This window comes from Cyprinodon tularosa, unplaced genomic scaffold (assembly GCF_016077235.1).
Source record: "Cyprinodon tularosa strain WSP-4 unplaced genomic scaffold, ASM1607723v1 ctg282, whole genome shotgun sequence".
Lineage (NCBI taxonomy): Eukaryota > Metazoa > Chordata > Actinopteri > Cyprinodontiformes > Cyprinodontidae > Cyprinodon > Cyprinodon tularosa.
Window position 1 is genome coordinate 347,672 of NW_024038988.1, and position 19,548 is coordinate 367,219.

At 39.8% G+C, this 19,548-nt stretch overlaps 1 protein-coding gene across 5 annotated transcripts in view; it reads left to right on the top strand.

Moving 5' to 3' along the window:
- Positions 1-19,548, top strand: part of rap1gap2a (RAP1 GTPase activating protein 2a) — a 176,958-nt gene that overhangs the window by 65,542 nt on the left and 91,868 nt on the right. For 2 of the 5 annotated variants that reach the window (XM_038290499.1, XM_038290502.1), the window contains exon 1: positions 6,154-6,859. The exons of 1 other annotated variant lie outside the window; for it this stretch is intronic. In XM_038290499.1, the coding sequence (XP_038146427.1) occupies positions 6,726-6,859 (134 nt within the window). In that variant the 5' untranslated portion in view covers positions 6,154-6,725. Of the gene's footprint in view, positions 1-6,153; positions 6,860-19,548 lie in introns of those variants that run through there. 2 more of the 5 variants (XM_038290501.1, XM_038290508.1) reach the window with 2 other exon arrangements.

Below are 19,548 nucleotides of genomic sequence, written 5' to 3' on the forward strand. Positions count from 1 at the left end.
ACCACGAAAATGGACCTGTTTGCCCTGTCCATGGACAATGGACAGGGCAAACATGTATAAATATTAGTGCGCATGCCCAACATTTCGTCGCCTATTTTTGCTTTGGCACGACAGCGCCACTTGCAGGCCTGGCATACATTTTGCAGCGTTTCCATGTATTCGTGTGGACGATCACATTTATTTTACGTCTCCGTCTTTACAACATACGTTCTGGAAAATATTAGCGTTTCGTGTTCGTTTTGACTTCGTGTGGACGGGGCCTTAGTCTGCTGCCCCCGCGACCCGGTTCCAGATAAAGCGGGAGACGACGAGTATGAGTAAATCAATAGAAGAACAAATCTGGATATTAATGAAGGTTCACATGAAAAAAAACAAAAAAACAGAAGTTAGCACATGCAGTCTGTTGCACTGCAAACGCAAATTATTTTGCACCTTTTCTAAAAATCTGCTCCGGTCATACAAACATGTTTGCTCCTGTTTTAAGGCACGTAAACCTTCTGACAATCAGGCCCGAAGTAATTTATATTCTGGTGTGCTGTGCTGTTGTTGCAAATAGCAGTTTAGCTATCTGGTTCTAAATCCTTGATAAACATCCTCACCACTGACATTTTTACTTCAGTTTCTCTTCGTTAGAGGAGTGGTGGCCTAGTGGTTAGGGCGTTGGTTTGGATCCCATTGGTTGTGAGTTCAAGCCCAACAGTCACCTTAACCCCACACTGCTCCCTGGGTGCCACACAATTGCAGCCCACTGCTCCCAAGGGCATGGGTATTAACCAGTGGGAATAATACATTGAAGTAATGTGAGGTGGAGATCAGGTTTGCGAGATTCTAGTAGCTCCATATTAAGCTGAGGAACGGTTTTCTTTTTGGTTCACATTCCTAGATTTAAGAAAAAAAAACAGGCTAAGCATAAGCATTGTTGGCCCTGGCAAGCAGCTGGAAAAAGTACAGGATGACAGCTGGCGCCACCTACTTGCCTGGAGGAGTTGAACTTGTATCTCTACCTAGAAATCTAATATTAGCCGATGCTGATAAACATTACGATGATAAGTTAATAAAAATGTTTGAAACCAGGCTTTCGAAAAGTTAGTCTAGTCCCTGGAAATGTGGTTATCAATGGTACTCGACACTTTTTTCATCACCTGCTCACTGTTTTTATTGTAAATCATCTTTATTCAGACAAATACTGCAAGTGAGAGGTTCAGAACCGGTCTAAAGGGACCATGGGATCGTATTTATAATTATTCTGCAGGAAAATAAATGCATTGACTGGATAAGTTATTCATTAATTGCGTAACGAGTGGTGCAACCAATTTAGGGAGACACTGAATTTAACTGAAAGTGCAGCATTCATTTGATTAATTGATGAAAATGTCTGATTTGATTGTTTGGCAATATTGTTTGTTTCTTTTGCTAAGTATTAAAAAATAAAACTGAATAACAAGTTGGTCACAAACAGAAACTTTTATAGTAAAATATCCCAGCTGATCTAAAATCTTTCTGAAAGAGAGCCTCTCAGAGCGTTCCACAACATCAAAAAATATCCTTTTTTTAAATAAATAAACACAAAAGGAAAATTTATTTAAAAAAAACACGTTTTTTTTGTTAAAAATGTTTTTTTTTCCAGATTTCATAACCTGGTACCAAACAGGGAACACATGCAAATAGAAGAAAGATTTATTAAGAGACAAGTTTCATCATCTGCATCATACATCTGCTCTCTTCACATAGTTTGGCGGTAATGAACAGTTCATGCAGTGAAACTCAACCGACCATCTGTGTGTTTTCCAGGTAGCTAGATACAGGTGTCAACCATGATCCCCCCTTAATGACGCACAGTTAGACCCCGGTGGAGCGTTTGGGTGTTTGTGTGTGCAGAGACACACGTGTACATGTTCTGTCTCCTGTGGATTATCGATGGTCCAGCTGAGATGTGAACCTGTTTGTTTATTCGCCACACGGGACTTGGGAAAATCCTCAGGTGACTCTAAGGGAGGGAGTCACCCATCTGATCCTTAAAGCAAATAAAGAAAGATCCTTTAAACCTTTGCACCTGTGTGTCAGGAGGATACGTCCTCTTAGGGGTCCTTCTGGCAGCTTTTTTATTACCACAAAGTTTGTAATAAACCAAACAAGGCAGACGGAGGGTTTTAATTTCATTGCTCCTCATATTGCTGCCATTTTCTCATCTTTATCTGCTCCCAGACTGTTTTTAGTCGACCAATGAAGCTTTCCATCTCCTCATCTGTTCTTTGTTTCTCATGCTGATTGATCCATTTTTCATCCTTTGCTCTTACAGTGTGGGACACTCTAATTTCAGCTCGCCGGCAACGTTCACCTTTTTATTATCCCGGCTGTGGACTTTCACCCAGACAAGCTGTACCAGATGCGTAGCATGAATCACCGAGCAATTGTGCTGTGCCAGCTTTCCATTTTGTTTATATAGCTAAATGTCTGTGTCCTTGTGTTTCTAAAAAGTTTCTATCAGTGCTGAGAAATGACCTCTAAGACAAGCGCTTACTTCACTGCAAAAAAATGAAATCTAAATAAGCCATTTCTTCTTAAAATAAGTGCATTGTTTCTTGAATTGAGGATTTAAGTGAGACACTTTGCCAATGGAACAAGACAATTTACAATTAACATAAGAAAGACAATTGCATTGTCTTATTTCAAGTGCGTTTTATCTAGATACCTTATTTTAAGAGTAAAAATACTAATTCCTTTGGCAAATCATCTTATTTACCTGCTGAAATTAAGGGTAAATACTCTTAATTTAAGACATTTTTATTCATTTTGAGATCATTTTTGCAGTGTTTACCATAAAAAGTTGTTTTTTTTGTTTGTTTGTTTTTTCCTATGGACAACTTTATTCAAAGGATCCAGAGAAAACCTTTCAGCAGGGGCTCATTAGAAAAGTGAGAAAATCAATGCAGAAAACATTAATGGAAAAGCTGTTGAATGAGGGATGAAGAAAGCAAAATGTTCATCAACGTTGTCGATTTTACTTAACAAAATCAACATATTACACAAAGAGTCTAAATTCATACATCTCTTCTTTAATAATCTTGTAAATCAAATGTAATAATGGAGCAAATATAAATTAGCTCCAACATTTTATTGTCATTACACGTCCAGAGCAATGAAATGAACTCTCTGCATTTAACCCATCCCCATGGTGAGTAGTGGGCCGTCATCATGTGGCAAGTTAAGGGTCTTGCTCAGGGACTGAGAGTGGCAGTCCATGGGAGTGGGGCTTGAACTCAGATTTCCAAGCTCAATGCCCCAACCACTAGTCTGTCACTCCCCAAAGCACCCATTAGCATTAAGGATCTTGCCACATTACCCTGGCTGGGATACAAACCCAGGCTTCCTGTTTGCAGGAAGGGTGACTTACCACTCGAGCTAGCCAGCGCCGAATTATCTCTGCATTTAACCCATCCCGTTGGAGAGTAGTAGGGTTGCCGTTGTGCGGTGCCGGGGGAGAAATCGGGGGTTCAAGCCTGGTTTATACTAAGAAACCAGGTCGTCTGCGTGTGATTCGCAGTTAAGGCAGATGCGCCCTCCCTTCTGCAGATACTCTGGTGCACATCCCCGAAATTGTAGGTGACTGCAGACAGTGCCACAGATAGTGTTGCAGGGAGGAGAGAAAGGAGGCCTCTGATTGGTCAATTCTACATCCGCTCCTCACTCTGCGTATGTCCCGTTTGGTACCTAATGTCAGAAACTCTGACTGTAGTGCCGTCCATAACGCCTGGCACACCTCGGACACTATCTCAGACACCGTGCATGATGCTAGTTTGTTGCATGACGCTCTGCAACGGTCTGTTGGTTTGCACCTGAAGCCAAAACAGGCAGCGCCACGGCCAGTGTTTCGGGAAAACTCACAGGTGAACTGTGTGTCAACCAGCATTGGATGAGGGGTTGTAGATGGCATACAAGCAAACCGAAACACGGACACCCACAATCCTAGCTAGTTCGTGACTGTCCCTCTTGCGAAACTGGGCATAAATCAAAAATATCTGCGCCACACCTGCGACAAGCTAACTGCGACACACTCCTGCAGGAATATAACCATCCCTTAAGAGTCTTGCTCAGGAACCCAGAGTGGAGGTAGTGGGATACGAACCAGGTACTTGCAACTTTTTCAGAGCACAAGCACACTGTGTCTATCCAAATAGGCCAACACCCCCCCTTCACGTAGTTACCTCCTTTAAGCTATGCTCAGGGACTCAGAGTGGCAGTCTGTGGGAGTGGGGCTTGACCTCAGAACCTCAGGATTTCAAGCTCTATGCTGTAACCACATGGCCACCTCTCTCCCTGCATGACAGAACTGACCACTGGCTTTACTTCCAAATTCATGCATTATTTATGACTTCTCTAAATTGATTTGTCTCCTCATTCTACATGATCTAAATTAAAATGAGAACTTTTTTCTTAGCTAATACGTTGAATATATATTTGAACAAATACAGATAAGTACAGATGGTAAACTGACTTTGATGTTTAGTGGCAAACCAGACTGACAGCAGGTGATTGAGACTGGACTGTTTGCCCAGAAACAAAATCATGAGAGAGCAAACACCCCAATAAACCAGACGTCGTTTTGACGTTGGTTTTTTGCCTAAATTTGATCGGTCTGTCATAGTCATGATTTAGTCCAGAAATAGTTGTTGAGAATTGTGCTGTTTGCTCGGTTTGATTTGTCTCACTTTAGTCCAATAATAGACTTTGAAAATAGACAGCTTCGGAAGGTGGCCGCTCACACTGAGCCTGGTTCTGCTGGAGGTTTCTAGCTGTTAAAGGGAGTTTTTCCTCTCCACTGTCGCTACAAGCATGCTTAGTGTGAGGTATTGCCTTCGAGTCAATAAGTCGATGCAATCGACTGTTTTTTTCTTGGATAGAAACTTTTAATCAATCTAACTGGATGATCTGGTGAACTGGAAAGGGCCTTGAGATGACTTGTGTTGTGAATTGCCGCTATAGAAATAAACTGAATTGAATTGAATTGAATTGAAAAGACGTTGCAAACCCAGTTTTCAACATCTTTTCAACAATCTGAAAAATACAGTTTTTCACCTTTCACTTTTCTACGTCAATTGGATGTAAATCATGTCCTCTTATTAGTTTATTTTCAACCAAATTTTGCTCGGTGGGGAAACTACTGGAAAAAAAAGAGACACTAAAGAAGCTAAACTAAGGTCAGTTAGATACAAAGTGACTAAAGAAGGAGCCAGAGGACAAGAGAAAACATCGAACTAGTGTCAACAAGAAAAAACGGAATAACAATTACCCGAACCAAAAACTAATGTGAGGCTTAAGGCAAAACCAGAACAGGAAATTCTTTAAGTAAAATGTTAACCCTAAGAAAAACACCAAACTGTAAAGATTTTCTAAATAATAATTAAAGTTCACAATAAAAAACAAAAAGAAAGACTGAAAGGATCCCAAATCATGACATGCAGTTCAACAAAAACTATAAGTACAACAACAAACAAAAAAGAAATCTAAGGTGAAAGATTTTAATGCATTAATGATATAAAACATCAAGCCACTCAGTCCCTCATCCACAATTAGCCAGTCGGTTTGCTGGGAGAGAAGAAGAACAGGTGGCTGCAGATGGAGACACAACACTTAAGATCAATATATTCTCAGAGGATGACTGATTTTGCTGTTAACTGAAGTGAAACAACTGAAAAGGAAACTGGCGAAGGCTTGTTGCACGAAGTAGTTATTTTATAAAAAGCAGAATGAGGAAAGCATTTTAAAAAGAGGGGAACTGAAGGAGCAGAGAAAAAAAAAGGAGGAACTATTCATCCCCTTTTCTTCATTCTGCTCAAGAGCTCTGCTTTTTATTATTTCCCAATGTGCTTAGCAACGGTGCAGCAGGCGATACGCCAACAAACCTATTTGGACTGAGTTTTCCCTTCATGTGATGCAGTCTTGGACAGGTGTGCTGTGGAAAACACAAACTAAAGCAGGTATAAAACAAGGTCAGGGATATTGATGTGGAATTATTAACAAAGTAGAACAAGCACAGGGAGGAGAGGAAGAAGGCATGAGAGGAGCAGAGGAGGAGGAACCTTTGCTGCCTCCAGCCTATGAGACGCAGGAGGGAGGTGCTTAGATGATGGGAAGGAGGGAGCATCGAGACAGCAGACAAAGAGGGAGAAGAACCGGAACATGTTAGGAGAAGGAGGGAGAGGTGGGAAGGTAGAGGTAGGCAGAGAGAGAGAGAGGGATGATGTTGTACAGAGAGGGCGTCCGCAAGGCTGCAACCCTTCATCCTCTCATCAAGAAACAGGATGTGTTATGGAGCAGTGATGTACAGGTTCACTGCAGAGGAGGAAAATGCAGATAGGAGTTCACCTTTAGCTGGAGTCCAATTGTGCCTCACTGGACCTTTGGGACTACAACCAACCCTCTTTAATCAGACAAATAAGAGCAAGTGGGATTTAATTAGACCCGACAGCCTGCCAAAATAAAAGGGACCTCAGCCTCGGTAACTTCTGGACTGCTGCTGTCTGCAGAAGCCAGGATTCAAACAGGCTTTTGCTTTGGCAGTGGACCGTCACAGCTGTGTTCATGTAGACTGTGATTTCCATCCAGCCCTCACACTGGAACCCCACAAAGCCAAGCAGGTTCCGCGGCTCCGGACCCCCGGAGCCGGCCTGACCTTGGACCAGCTGTCGCCAGAACCCCTCCTGGCACCGGCAGAAGCCTCCGGCATGTCTCAGAGCAGAGGGCGGTACCACAACAAGAAAGCCGGCATCCGGGCCGCTGTGATCCTGATCGGGCTCCTTCACAAGTCCCGGAAGGCCAAAGAGAGGGAAAAGGAGAGAGAGCGAGAGGAGGGCGAAGGGTGGGTAAAGTTTGTGTTGTGCTGAAAACTTGAGTACCTAACGTCTAGTTTCTCCTGGAGCGATTCAAGCCTCCTTTAGGGAGATCGCATCTGCAGTTTTGTTATAATTCCTTTCAGGAAATGAAGTTTTTTGGGGGGAGGGTAAATGCGGTTGACCACACTAATGCTTCCACTGAGGTCAGCCCAGATTGGCACATTTAGAGACGGAAAGCTGTTGAGAAGTTTGGGTGAATAGAGGTCTGGACAGAGTGCTTCTCAAGAGCAAACAAGAGAGAACAATGTTACTAACAGAGCTTCTCTTGTTTGTTTTCTTAGTAATCAGCAGTAAACTACAGAACTGGGCAGATACGCTATATAAAGGGAGCTGCCACTGGATCAGCTTGCTCTAACTGAAGGAATAGTAAATATGAGAACTTCTTTCCTTGCTTCCTCTAAATGCACATCCAAAGGGAATTTCCCCTTCTGCTCTATGAAAGCCGGTCAGTTTACAGCTAATACTGTATGCAGTCGATTAGAAATTAGACCCCTGAGAATATCCCACCTGGTAACAAACGGTGCTTCAGGGTTGGCGGGGTCACAACCTCAGCCCTCCCCCTCTTTGGTGTCTGTCAACCTGTTTGTCTTAGCTAATATTTGCACCAACTGGTGCGTGGCTAAAGTGGAACATGAGGAGGCTTCTGCAGACTGAACATTAAGTAATATCACAGTGGAGGACGCTGACGGTTGTCTGGATGAGGTGTGTGTGTGTGACTGCAGTGAACGCTCTCTGCTGATTGCTTTTATAATGGACCAAAATAGGCTGCGTCAAAATAGACTGTAAGTCACTTTCCAAACAGCGCCAAGTGTAAATCGTTTGAGCCTGAGTGAGAGTGTGTGTTAAGGAGTTGAATTACCTAAAAATAAACTTCTGGGGGTAATAATGGATCAGAGGGCGTGCAAATTAGGGATTAGCCTCGCACACCATGGATATAAACAGTTTTCAAATTGTTTAGAATATTGTCTATTTTATTTTTAGAAAAAAACTTTTATCCTGATGCTTGAAAAGTGAGGCAGGGAAAGCAGAATAAAGCCTTAGCCTCGCTGCATGCAGTTAGCCTAGCCTTGTTGCTATATAATTCTATAAACCTGTCAATCAGCCGCATTTTATAACAGACAACTGTGACGTCAACGCTGTGGCGTAAGGCGGTTTGCAAATAAAGTTGCTTTCAGGTCTGGATGAAGGACAGCTGCTCCCCAGGATGCACCTATCTTTAGCATTGAGGAGCTAGCCTCTTGAGACCATCCTGATCTCGCGAGCTTTCAAGATTTCACTCGCTAATCAATCTGGAGACTCTCCGTTGAAGAAAATTTGGAGCCGTTCACCAAACGAACGTCCAATCAGCGTTGGCTTTGAGGCGGGTTGAGGTGTGACGCAACGAGAAGCGCGACAGTTCGGTCTAAAGAACATGGCGGCTTCAGCCGATGAAACTAGCATTAGCGTGGCTATCGAGCAAGTTTTATCGGAATTACAGAGTATTTCTTCACTGAAAGAAGAGCAAAACACTGCTCTGGAGGCTTTTCTCAGAGGAAAAGATGTTTTTGCTCTTCTCCCGACTGGTTTCGGCAAGAGTTTGATCTATCAATTGGCTCCTCTTTGTTGTCGCTCTGTTACGTCATATGCTTCGTTGATCTGAGTGGTTTATTTGGCTCGTCTATCACCAACATAGCTAACCAGTATTTTCGCCCCTTCCCAAAATTACTTCAACGGAAGGTTTCCAGATGGATATGCGGAGCAAATCGATCTGGCGGAGTCAGGTTATTGAGGAGCTACTGTGCATGGACAATGTTTAACCAGTCTATGGGGGAAGATTTTTGTGCCCCAAAGTGGAAATACGTTACCTATCCTCACTATTAAAGATTCAATATTTATTTTTCCCATCTAAAAAATACTTATATTAAAGGTATTGTTGAGGATGGACTTTTTAAAAGACCCGCTATCTCCTCTTTCTTAAGAAAAAGCACATGCACAACCCTGTACCCGCTCCCGAGAGGGAATACCTATTATACAAGAGCCCATTTCTCCTCGTGCACGCTCTCTTCTGTTTAAAAGTTGCTGTTTGCATCGCTCATACAAGCGATTTGTAATTTTTCCACTATGTCAGACTCACCACTGGTAAGTGAACGGCCTTACTTAAACATATCAGAATGATTGACAATTATTACCACTTATTTTGATGATCACCTAGAAAAAGAACATCCTCCACTATACCTTTAATATATTTTGAAATATTTTAATTTTATAATTTTATTTGGTTTTTTCATGTTTATGTTAATTAAGGTCATAGGGTGAGTGGAGCAGCGCCCTATCGCCCTCTATTGGTCAATGGCCTCTGAATAAATGTGAAAAATATTAAGATTTTTATTTGCTCCTTGTTCTCAAGTCTTACATTTAACATCAGATGTTTAATCTGTGTAAGTACAAGTTTTGAAAACAAATTAGAGCAGTGTATTCTCATTATCAGTTCGTATGAAATCGTACGAAAAGTTATGCACAGTATTTCGTAGGTTTTTGACGTTTTTTTCGTCGTATTTTTACGTCTTGCCTCGAGACAAAATATCAGTGCGCATCTTACGCACCATTCAATAACATACAATTTAACATACAATTAACCCTAACATACAAAACAGCAAGCAACCTAGTGAGAGACATCATGAAGTAATTATTGCACTGTCGAAAGCTCGTCCGTCCCAGCTTTATGTCCGTCCGCTGATCTGCTTTTTTCGTCTGGCTAGCTGCGCATGTGCACTGATATGTTTTTTCAAAGAAAAACGTCAAAAACCTACGAAATACTGTGCATAACTTTTCGTACGATTTCATACGAACTGATAATGAGAATATGTTGATTGGAGTTACAACTTTGCAATGTAAATACATCAATTACAAATTAACATTTTTAATTACAATTAAGAAGCTTACAAGCTCTTATTGCAATTTTACAAATGACAAATTTACAAAAATGAATCATAAATTTGCGACAACAAATTTCAACTTTACAAGATCAAACCACTAATTGCTGAGTAAAAATATGCAGTCCCTATTAAACCACTTACACTTCTTAACAGTTGGTGGCAGTAACACGCCTAAAGGTTTTTTTACATCCCGCCTTTTAATGAGAAGAACCGGGAGCATTGATTGAACACTATATAACACAAGTTGAAAGCAACTATTTAGGAAAGCTATTATTATTTTTGTGTTATTTCTATTCTTTAATTATTCTTTAATGGTGGCTGGTGAATAACTTCAAGGTGTTTTTCAACCATCAACTGGTAGAGATTGTAACATCTTGATCAGAGGTTGTAGATTTGTACTTGTAGAAGTTGTGATTTGTAGTTATAGTTCATTACAATTTACTCTCATTTTGATTTTAATTGATGCTGGTGAAGATTCTCAGTCATCCAGGTCATACAGGTGCTGGTCATAATATTAGAATATCATGAAAAAGTAGATTGATTTCAGTAATTCCATTTAAAAAGTGAAACTTGTATATTATATTCATACATTACATACAAACTCATATATTTCAGATGTTTATTTTGTTTAATTTTGATGATTACAAATGACAACAAATGAAAATCTCAAATTCATCATATCAGCGAAATTAGAATATTGTGAAAAGGTTCAAAATTGATGGCCCCTGGTGCCACACTCTAATCAGCTAATTAACTCAAACCACCTGCAAAAGCCTTTAAATGGTCTTTCAGTCTAGTTCTATAGGCTACACAATCATGGGGAAGACTGCTGACTTGACAGTTGTCCAAAAGACGACCATCGACACCTTGCACAAGGAGGGCAAGACACAAAAGGTAATCGCTAAAGAGGCTGGCTGTTCACAGAGCTCAGTGTCCAAGCACATTAATAGAGAGGCGAAGGGAAGGAAAAGATGTGGTCGAAAAAAGTGTACAAGCAAGAGAGATAACCGCACCCTGGAGAGGATTGTGAAACAAAACCCATTCAAAAATGTGGGGGAGATTCACAAAGAGTGGACTGCAGCTGGAGTGAGTGCTTCAAGAACCACCACACACAGACGTATGAAAGACATGGGTTTCTGCTGTCGCATTCCTTGTGTCAAGCCACTCTTGAACCACAGACAGCGTCAGAAGCGTCTTGCCTGGGCTAAAGAGAAACAGGACTGGACTGCTGGTGAGTGGTCCAAAGTCATGTTCTCTGATGAAAGTAAATTTTGCATTTCCTTTGGAAATCAAGGTCCCAGAGTCTGGAGGAAAAGAAGAGAGGCACTTCATCCACGTTGCTTGAAGTCCAGTGTAAAGTTTCCACAGTCAGTGATGGTTTGGGGTGCCATGTCATCTGCTGGTGTTGGTCCATTGTGTTTTCTGAGGTCCAGGGTCAACGCAGCCACATACCAGGAAGTTTTAGAGCACTTCATGCTTCCTGCAGCTGACCAACTTTTTGGAGATGCAGATTTCATTTTCCAACAGGACTTGGCACCTGCACACAGTGCCAAAGCTACCAGTACCTGGTTGAAGGACCATGGTATCCCTGTTCTTAATTGGCCAGCAAACTCTCCTGACCTTAACCCCATAGAAAATCTATGGGGTATTGTGAAGAAGAAGATGCAATACACCAGACCCAACAATTCAGAAGAGCTAAAAGCCACTATTAGAGCAACCTGGGCTATCATAACACCTGAGCAGTGCCACAGACTGATCGACTCCATGCCACGCCGCATTGCTGCAGTAATACAGGCCAAAGGAGGCCCAACTAAATACTGAGTGCTGTACATGCTCATACTTTTCATGTTCATACTTTTCAGTTGGCCAACATTTCTATAAATCCTTTGTTTTTATTGGTCTTCAGTAATATTCTAATTTTCTGATATGATGAATTTGAGATTTTCATTTGTTGTCATTTGTAATCATCAAAATTAAACAAAATAAACATCTGAAATATATGAGTTTGTATGTAATGTATGAATATAATATACAAGTTTCACTTTTTAAATGGAATTACTGAAATCAATCTACTTTTTCATGATATTCTAATTTTATGACCAGCACCTGTAGTCATCCAAAAAAAAAAAGAAAATGGAAAACAATCTCCTGGACTTTGTTTCAGTCCAGGAGATTGTTTGAAGACGTTTCGCCTCCCATCCAGGAAGCTTCCTTAATTTAACATATAAGGAAAATCGTTGAGTTTGAGGTTTGATACAGTAGCCCACTTTATAAAACCTCTGGCTTTAGAATGTGTCATAAGCATTCTCCTTCATTCCTGAAGCTAAAACACAAGGATGGACACTATTTTGGTCACTAGTACAGGATCACAATGATAACATAAGTGAGGAGTAGAGAAGCGCTTAGTTAAAAATATGAAAATTGTCCTCACGAAAACAAGAACTTGGATGAAATGCTGCTTCAGTCACAATAATTCAAAATTGGTGTCAGCAAACAAAGCTGAAGCTTCATATGGAATACAAGTTTTTAAATAAACATGAATATTTTGCAGAATATTATGACTTCTTCCTCCGTGCCTCACGATAATCACCTTGGCAACAATATGCTAAAATTAGCAAGCCATGGTAGCATTTAATTAAAAGAACCTTTGTTGATTTCCAGATTTGAATCCTAATTATCTCCACCCCCCATCAAAAAAAATGAAATAAAAGATTACAGCTAGAAGACAACTGTTATTCCAGAGACTTTATTCTCATAATATTACGACTTTAATCTTGTAATAATATGACTTTATTCTTGTAATTTTACGTCTTTGTTCTTGTAATATTACGACTTTATTCCTGTAAAAATATGTCTTCGTTCTCGTAATTTTGTCTTTGTTCTCGTAATATTACGACTTTATTCTTGTAAAAATATGTCTCTATTCTCGTAATGTTTCGACTTTATTCTCATAATATTAAGACTTTATTCTTGTAATTTTATGTCTTTGTTCTCGTAATGTTACGACTTTATTCTTGTAAAAATATGTCTTTATTCTTGTAATTTTGTCTTTATTCTCGTAATGTTACGACTTTATTCTCATAATATTAAGACTTTATTCTTGTAAAAATATGTCTTTATTCTCGTAATATTGTCTTTGTTCTCATAATATTACGACTTTATTCCTGTAATAATATGACTTAATTCTTGTGATTTTATGACTTTATTCTCGTAATGTTAGGACTTTATTCTCATAATATTACGACTTTATTCTTGTTATGACTTTATTCTTGTAAAAATGTGTCTTTATTCTCGTAATGTTATGACTTTTTATTCTCATAATATTATGATTTTATTCTTGTTATGACTTTATTCTTGTAATTTTATGACTTTATTCTCGTAATTTTATGACTTTATTCTCGTAATGTTACGACTTTATTCTCATAATATTACGACTTTATTCTTGTTATGACTTTATTCTTGTAAAAATATGTCTTTATTCTCGTAATGTTATGACTTTATTCTCATAATATTACGATTTTATTCTTGTTATGACTTTATTCCTGTAATAATATGACTTTATTATTGTAATTTTATGACTTTATTCTCTTAAATTTATGACTTTATTCTCGTAATGTTACGACTTTATTCTCATAATATTACGACTTTATTCTTTTATGACTTTATTCTTGTAATTTTATGACTTTATTCTCATAATTTTATGACTTTATTCTCGTAATGTTACGACTTTATTCTCATATAAAATTTTAAAAAATCTCTAGCCTGACACTAATACTCCGTCGTAGCGTAACAGAGTTAGTAATCAATCAAAAAAAAAAAGAAACTGGTTTTGTTGGTGGGTTACTGCTCAGCTGAAAACCTTCTGCTTCAGGTCACCAGCTGTCGGTGGCTGTTAAAGAGGTAAAAACATCATAGGACTGAGCAGAGAAGCAGCTAAAACAGGAAGGACAGTTGATTCTTAAGTCCAGGATTGAAGACTGCTGCCATAGCTAGCTGTTTGTGGATTTAATAGTTCTGCTTTGGTTGTCAAACATCAACAAAAACACCCATCAGGACAAATTTAAAGGTTTTCTTTTCTCTATGTTTTGTTTTATGTCAAAAGACAAGCTGGGAAATCCTGTCAGGATGGCAGCGATAGCCTTGAGCTCAATACTCTATAGCTGTCATGCCTGATAATCTGGCTGGGGCACAACATCATCTTATAACAATTTCTAATAATTTTAAGGCCCCTTTTTTCTTTTCTTAGTGCTGGTGATTATGTGCATGATTGCGTCCTTTTAGGTCCCAATATCCATCAACTGGAGACCATCCATTATCAGAGGATATTTTGTGTACTTGAGGCAATTATTCTTCCTGTGAGGAAAAAGAAGCAGGGATAACAGACGGTTATCAGAGGCCTTTGGAAATAGGGAGAGGCCGCCCACATTGACCATAAAATGTGCTTTTTTTAGATCTTTGTGCTCCTTGACTTTTTTATATCAACTTGTAATAAAAAGAACACACTTCAGCTTCAACCACATACACAGTGTTGGTCTTTGCCTGTTTCCACTTTCTTCTTTTCACACTCAATCTCTAAATCGATTGAAGCATATTATATGTTTGCCCTCCGCTGGCTTGAGTGGATTGAGCTCTGTTGCTTGTATTGTGGTGCTCATACAACCCTCTGTGCATTAATACCCACCACAGCATATGTATCTCCTGCTAGAGACCCCATATGTCTGCTTGAATGTTTGCATTCATCTCCTGCTGCGTGCCAGCGTCATCGAAAAATCTTTCTAAAGGGCCTTTATCATGCAAAATTGATGTCTTTGATCTTTTAAATGTTTTGATATAACTTCAAGATCATAACCAAATTTTTATTTCCATTGTCTTGGAAAAATCAGTGGTCATGAACTGTTTAAAATAGGACAATGATCCAGGAAGCGCCAACCATGACTACGGTGCGCCTGCTCAGTAAACAACACACATCAACTTTCTCAGATCAGGAAGCGGTAATGTGGGGCAGAGCGTGATCATTAACGCTTAAAGTGGAGGGAAAGTTTCTCTTTTAGCCTTTAATCTGCACAGTGATGGATACTTTTCTTGTTCTAGCCAACTTAGTCATTAAAAAATGTATTTTTTTAAAGAGGGCCTTGTTTAATCTTCCTTTGGGAGCCTTTCAGATGGGGAAAGGCGACGTCTCGTTTAGGGGTTGGGAACAGAAATCGATTTGCTGATATATCCTGATTATATATCCTGATATAATATCAATCTTTCAGTTGATAGTATCGATTTTTACAAAAAAAATATATTTTTTACCTAAAACAATGGGAGGAAAATGGGCTCCATCTGCACTCTGGAAGATAGTACTGTGGAGCCCTTTTGCTGTGTGGCGCAAATCCATTTCTATAGTTAAGGAAATCACCATGGAAGACATGGACTGACTCAAACCCCAAACATCATGGGTAACAAAATAACTAAATGGTCGATATATTCTGATGAACGTATACAGCACTTGCCTTTTTATCTGTACGTTTAATTTGATAGCTAGGTAAAACATTGCAAGATAAAGCAATATTGCAGTATCATAATAATATCGTATTGTAACATGTATCGCAACACCCATGCCAAAACTCACCCCTAATCTCAATGAAGGCAAGTGTCTTTCTTTTCATCTGGTAAAATAACACCAGAAAACAACTACAATTCTTAATAAATAAATACCAGCAGTGCCAAAATAAATATTTTTGCATATTTTTTATTTTATTTTGAAAAGCATAAAAAGGAAAGATATATGACCTTTAACCAACACTCGTTTTAAAAGCAATAGAAGGGCTTTTTCTAAATACTTCTTACAAGCGATGACCAATGGATCATTATTTATACCTAACACTAATAAATTTGCAAGTTTTTAATGAATTTAGCGTTAATCGGTAAAAAAAAATAAAATCATTTTCATCGCGATCACCGAGTCTGGGAGCGGCCATTTTTTCCCAAATATAGTAACACCTCCCTCCTGCCATGTTCCGGCAGTGACGTCACGGTGCGGTAAGCCTAGCGCCATTCTCCCCGTTTTACAAGGAAAATCAATGGGAACTACTAGACACATCTGCAATCAACAACAATTATTGAAGATTTCCAGAGAACTTCACCATTGAAATTCACCAGAGCTATAGTGAAACTGACAATGCCCACGTGCATGGCAGCTGGATGTTGTAATACATCGGGTAAAAGTGAATGGGTATAGGTATCGGCTAGTACCAACAAATAGGGCATCGATACCATTTTTAGAGCCAAATAGGCTTCAACTATTGTCATCAAGGTAGGCAATAAAAAATTCTACTGGATTCACTTTGTTTTAGTCTTTTTCCTGCTTCACAAAGGTAGGCAGCAGCTTGAAAAATCCATGATGGTAAATATTTGTCATCCTGGTAGTATACAGTTCTTCATATATACAGTAGAGGTGGAACGGTTCACAAAATCCACGGTTCTGTTCGGTTCACGGTTTCGTGGTCACGGTTTTCGGTTCGGTATATGTTGATTGTTAGCCTGACATATTAGTCGTGTTGCTGTTAGCATGCTTGCACATTGTTGCACTTTTATCCACAACTTTCTTTCCGCCGTCATCGTAGGTCACTCTAAATGCAAAGTGGTCCCATACAGCAGACCTATAAAGTGCTGCTGGCGCGTCTTCCAACTCCTGTTCTTTCCCACTCACCATACCCACACAATTCTCCACAACAACTGATTTTTTTCTACTACACCCGGCTACGCTGCTTCGCTTCTTCTTCTTCTTGTTGACTACTGGTGGTTGGCTTTGGTTACAGTACCGCCACCTTCTGCTCTGGAGTGTAATCACATGAACCGAACGCAACACACGCAAATCGAACCTTTCGAACCGAACGGTTCGGACACTTTTCATTAACCGTTCCATCCCTTATGTACACAGATATCATTTTCAAACAGATGGTATCGGTATCGGCAAATACTACACAGCCAGGTATCTGGTATCGGGGCCAAAAAAATGGCATTGGCACAACACTAGTGACACTATGACAAACATGGATGCCTCCAGTAAAGCCCATTCAAATGAAAATTACTCTTAATTAAAAACACATAATTTATTGAACAGAATGTAATAATTTCATATTTAAAGAACTTTAGAAGTTTGAATTCTGAATATGACCGGACTTTTCCTTTAAAATAGGAATGACAGCACTTTCAATTCTAATTAGTGCAAATCAGTCGTCGGCTGGTAAGTGCCCGTCACCAAGCATTTAGTAGTAATAAAGAGATTGTAAAGTTTTGAGGAGTGACCTTTAGGGATTCTATGGAAGTATCCTGTTACCACACAGACTGCCTTACACTCTGTTTGTTGAGCTAAATGGGCTGTTTACTCTGGCTTTACAATGATATCAGTATTCACATCTCCCCGTCTCGGAGATAACAGAAATTTAAATTGTATCCTCTAAAATATCAAACCGTTCTTCTAAAAGGGTAATACATGCACAAAATGCAAATCTATTTTAACAAAGGCTGGGGTTTTCAGGAGCCAAACAAAGCTAGAGACTGACACAAGCAAACTGCCATTATTATTATCACTGTCAGGATGTTGAAAAATTCTTCACCTTTTTACTTCCAGCTAATGCAAAGGGCAGTATTGGTTTCTGAAAGCCTTCCTCAGCCTGTGAATAAGTTAAGCATGCATAATCAGATTATGTGCAAAGAAAAAACATTAAAATTTGAAATATTTCTGTTGTTCAGATGCAAGATATCAGTTAATAAATTAATCTGAAGTTGACTGGTCTTATTAAGTGTTAAGCGACCATTAAGAAAAATAGTATTGTATTTTTTTTCTTTTATTAAGTATGTTTTTTGTCATTAACCGAGGACAGATGGACCCAGTATTCAAGGAGAGACAGTCAGTAGGAAAGTTCAAAACGTTAATTTAGTGAAAAACAAAACTAAAAGGGGAGCTGCTAAGATGTGAGGCACGCGGCAACTGCAGGCAGGGGGGCCGGGCACCACCCAATCTCAGACACTCTGGTTTAAAAGTCCAGCCCAAGAATGTCCCCAAGTACTGCAGTCCCAGAGGACATGCTGGAAGCCGATCCTGGTCAGGGATCCAGAACAGACAGGAACAGACAGAACAGGCAGGATCCAGCTCAGGCAGGAACAGAACAGGTGGCAGGATCCAGACTTACAGGCATTAACAAGCTCCCAGGCGGATTCAGAGTCTGACAGGGTCCGAAAGCGTGACCTAGTAGTCACGCACAGGAGCAGACAGGATCAGGTGCAGATGGGCAGGCTCAGTGGAAGAGGGTAGCCGAGACAGGACGTGGAACCAGAACTTGATGCAGGACCTTTAAACTGGTCTCCTCCCTGGAGCCAGGCTTACTTGGATAAAAACTGAACCTCCCCGCATATAGAGCCAAAAACCCAGAGGACTCAGCAGGGGAGGAACAGTGGACGATCAGGAGATGAGACAAACACAAAAACCCTCTTTTCACTGGCCGCCAGGATCCAGGACATGAAACATTAAATAAAAATAACAGAAAGGCTAACAGAAAGACAAATAATCATCTGGCCCTGAATGCTCAGGCTGAACTGAATATAACCAAGAGGAAACAGGTGAGAGGAATAAATTGTAATTGAGGCAGGGAGGGAAAATGACAGGTGAAAGGAATGACTAATTAAGGGAGAGCAAAAAGGCCAGATCATGACATTTTTAAAAAGAACTATTACATCATTATATCCTAAATATTGACGGTGTCTGCTGTATGAAATACTGACGGAATGAACAAACAATGTTTGTCTTAATATGTTAATAAAGACTGAATTAACAAAAAAGACAAATAGATAAAAAATTTGAAACACTTGAATTCCATAGTAGACAGATTGAAACCTATTACCAAGAAACGGGGAGTGTCGCCCTTACATGCTGCCAGGTGCATGCTGGGACAGCTGTCAGTCTCCAGAACAGACAAGTCTGCTCAGATGCATGCTGGGTAAAGAGGGAGGAGCAAGAACAACATCCGGGGACTTTGTCCGTTTCGGTCTTCTTGTTCTTTGGGATTTGAACAGTACTAGGACTTAGGCTGATGACGTTTCACGAGCATGCGAGCGCACAAGTAGACATATTGGACGTTTTTCAGTATGCTCATACTTTTATTAGCCTCGTGAGACCATCCTGATCTCGCGAGCTTTCAAGGTTTCACTCGCAGATCAGTTTGGAGACTCTCAGTTAAAGAAAATTTGGAGCCGTTCACCAAACAAACATACAATCAGCGTTGGCTTTGAGGCGGGTTGAGGTGTGACGCAACGAGAAGCGCGACAGTTCAGTCTAAAGAACATGGCGGCTTCAGCCGATGAAACTAGCATTAGCGTGGCTATCGAGCAAGTTTTATCGGAATTACAGAGTATTTCTTCACTGAAAGAAGAGCAAAACACTGCTCTGGAGGCTTTTCTTTGGCCCCCTCTATTGGACAGTTGTAGCATTACACCTCTGAAAGAAATTCCTTTTAAATGGATGTTACCAATTAATCGCATGGAATTAATTTTCATCTATGATTATTGTCTATAGTTGTTTGTCAGTTATTTGTTTACATCCTTGGGTTCAATTAAATAAATATACTGTAAGTAGGAGGCTAAAACCTTTCAATTTAAAACAAATTAAACAAGTAAGAAAATGCTACTTCCTTCTAAGTGCTCTGTTTATCAGACCTGAATTTGATTTGATCTTGATCTGGATTCTTTAAGAT